General features: G+C 52.1%; 1 protein-coding gene across 1 annotated transcript; it reads left to right on the forward strand.

Moving 5' to 3' along the window:
* Positions 1 to 723: 723 nt before the first annotated feature.
* On the forward strand, positions 724 to 1,156 carry LOC106511756 (nuclear pore complex protein Nup98-Nup96; the record flags this gene model as incomplete). The annotated part of the gene is given in 2 exon segments (XM_014000497.1): positions 724 to 863; positions 935 to 1,156. Coding segments are annotated over 2 exon segments (362 nt in total), but the record flags the coding sequence as incomplete, so codon positions are not given.
* Between the last annotated feature and the right edge of the window lie 523 nt (positions 1,157 to 1,679).

The following is a 1,679-nucleotide window of genomic DNA, read 5'->3' on the forward strand; positions in this document are numbered from 1 at the left end:
AATGGTCTTAAACGTCGTTCCCAACAGTCTTAAGTGTTGTTCCCAACGGTCTTAAATGTCGTTCCCAACGGTCTTAAATGTCGTTCCCAACGGTCTTAAATGTCGTTCCCAACGCTCTTAAATGTCGTTCCCAATGGTCTTAAATGTCGTTCCTAACGCTCCTAAATGTCGTTCCTAATGGTCTTAAATGTCGTTGCTAACGCTCTTAAATGTCGTTCACAACGCTCTTAAATGTCGTTCCTAATGGTCTTAAATGTCGTTCCTAATGGTCTTAAATATTGTTCCTAATGGTCTTAAACGTCGTTCCCAACAGTCTTAAGTGTTGTTCCCAGCGGTCTTAAATATCGTTCCTAATGGTCTTAAATGTCGTTCCTAACGCTCTTAAATGTCGTTCCTAAGGGTCTTAAATGTCGTTCCTAACGGTCTTAAGTGTCGTTCCTAACGCTCTTAAATATCGTTCCTAACGGTCTTAAGTGTCGTTCCCAACGGTCTTAAGTGTCGTTCCCAACGGTCTTAAATGTCGTTCCCAACGGTCTTAAGTGTCGTTCCTAACGGTCTTAAGTGTCGTTCCCAACGGTCTTAAATATCGTTCCTAATGGTCTTAAATATCGTTCCTAATGGTCTTAAATATCGTTCCTAATGGTCTTAAATATTGTTCCTAATGGTCTTAAAAAGTCTTATATCCTGTCCTGTGCTGTTTCTCTTCCTGTTTGTGTTCTGCAGGGATCCACAGAGGCAGGGAGGTACGCCTGCGCCCCCCTGCCTCCTTACCTGGAGGGGGAGGAGCCAAATGAAGAGGAGGAGGAGTCCAGCAGGCCGCTGTACGACCTGTGCTTCCACCTGCTGAAGCTCTACAGCGACAGGTAACCCTGCTCACCTGAGGTCTGACGGTGTCGTTAGGACAAAGTGACCCGGTCTCTGGTTCCTCCTGCAGACACTACAGTCTGCAGCAGCTGCTGGACCCGCTGACCGTCACCTGGAACCGCCTGGACTACAGGCTGAGCTGGCACCTGTGGGGGGTCCTGCAGGCTCTGAACTACAGCCACCTGAGCTCCTCCAGGCAGGGTCTGCTGCACACCAGCTACGCCTCACAGCTGGAGAGTGCTGGACTCTGGCACCTGTCTGTCTTCATCCTGCTGCACATCCCAGACCACAGGTACTGGTCCTGGTCCTCAGAGTCCCAGCTGTGTCCTCTGAGTCCCAGCTGTGTCCTCTGAGTCCCAGCTGTGTCCTCTGAGTCCCAGCTGGTCCTCAGAGTCCCAGCTGTGTCCTCTGAGTCCCAGCTGTGTTCTCAGAGTCCCAGCTGTGTTCTCAGAGTCCCAGCTGTGTTCTCAGAGTCCCAGCTGTGTTCTCAGAGTCCCAGCTGTGTTCTCAGAGTCCCAGCTGTGTCCTCTGAGTCCCAACTCTGTCCTCTGAGTCCCAGCTGTGTCCTCTGAGTCCCAACTCTGTCCTCTGAGTCCCAGCTGGTCCTCAGGGTCCCAGCTGGTCCTCAGGGTCCCAGCTGGTCCTCAGGGTCACAGCTGGTCCTCAGGGTCACAGCTGGTCCTCAGAGTCCCAGCTGTGTTCTCAGAGTCACAGCTGTGTCCTCAGAGTCACAGCTGGTCCTCAGAGTCCCAGCTGGTCCTCAGGGTCACAGCTGGTCCTCAGGGTCACAGCTGGTCCTCAGAGTCCCAGCTGTG

The sequence above is a fragment of the Austrofundulus limnaeus genome, unplaced genomic scaffold, assembly GCF_001266775.1.
Source record: "Austrofundulus limnaeus strain Quisiro unplaced genomic scaffold, Austrofundulus_limnaeus-1.0 Scaffold3181, whole genome shotgun sequence".
In the NCBI taxonomy this organism is placed as follows: Eukaryota; Metazoa; Chordata; class Actinopteri; order Cyprinodontiformes; family Rivulidae; genus Austrofundulus; species Austrofundulus limnaeus.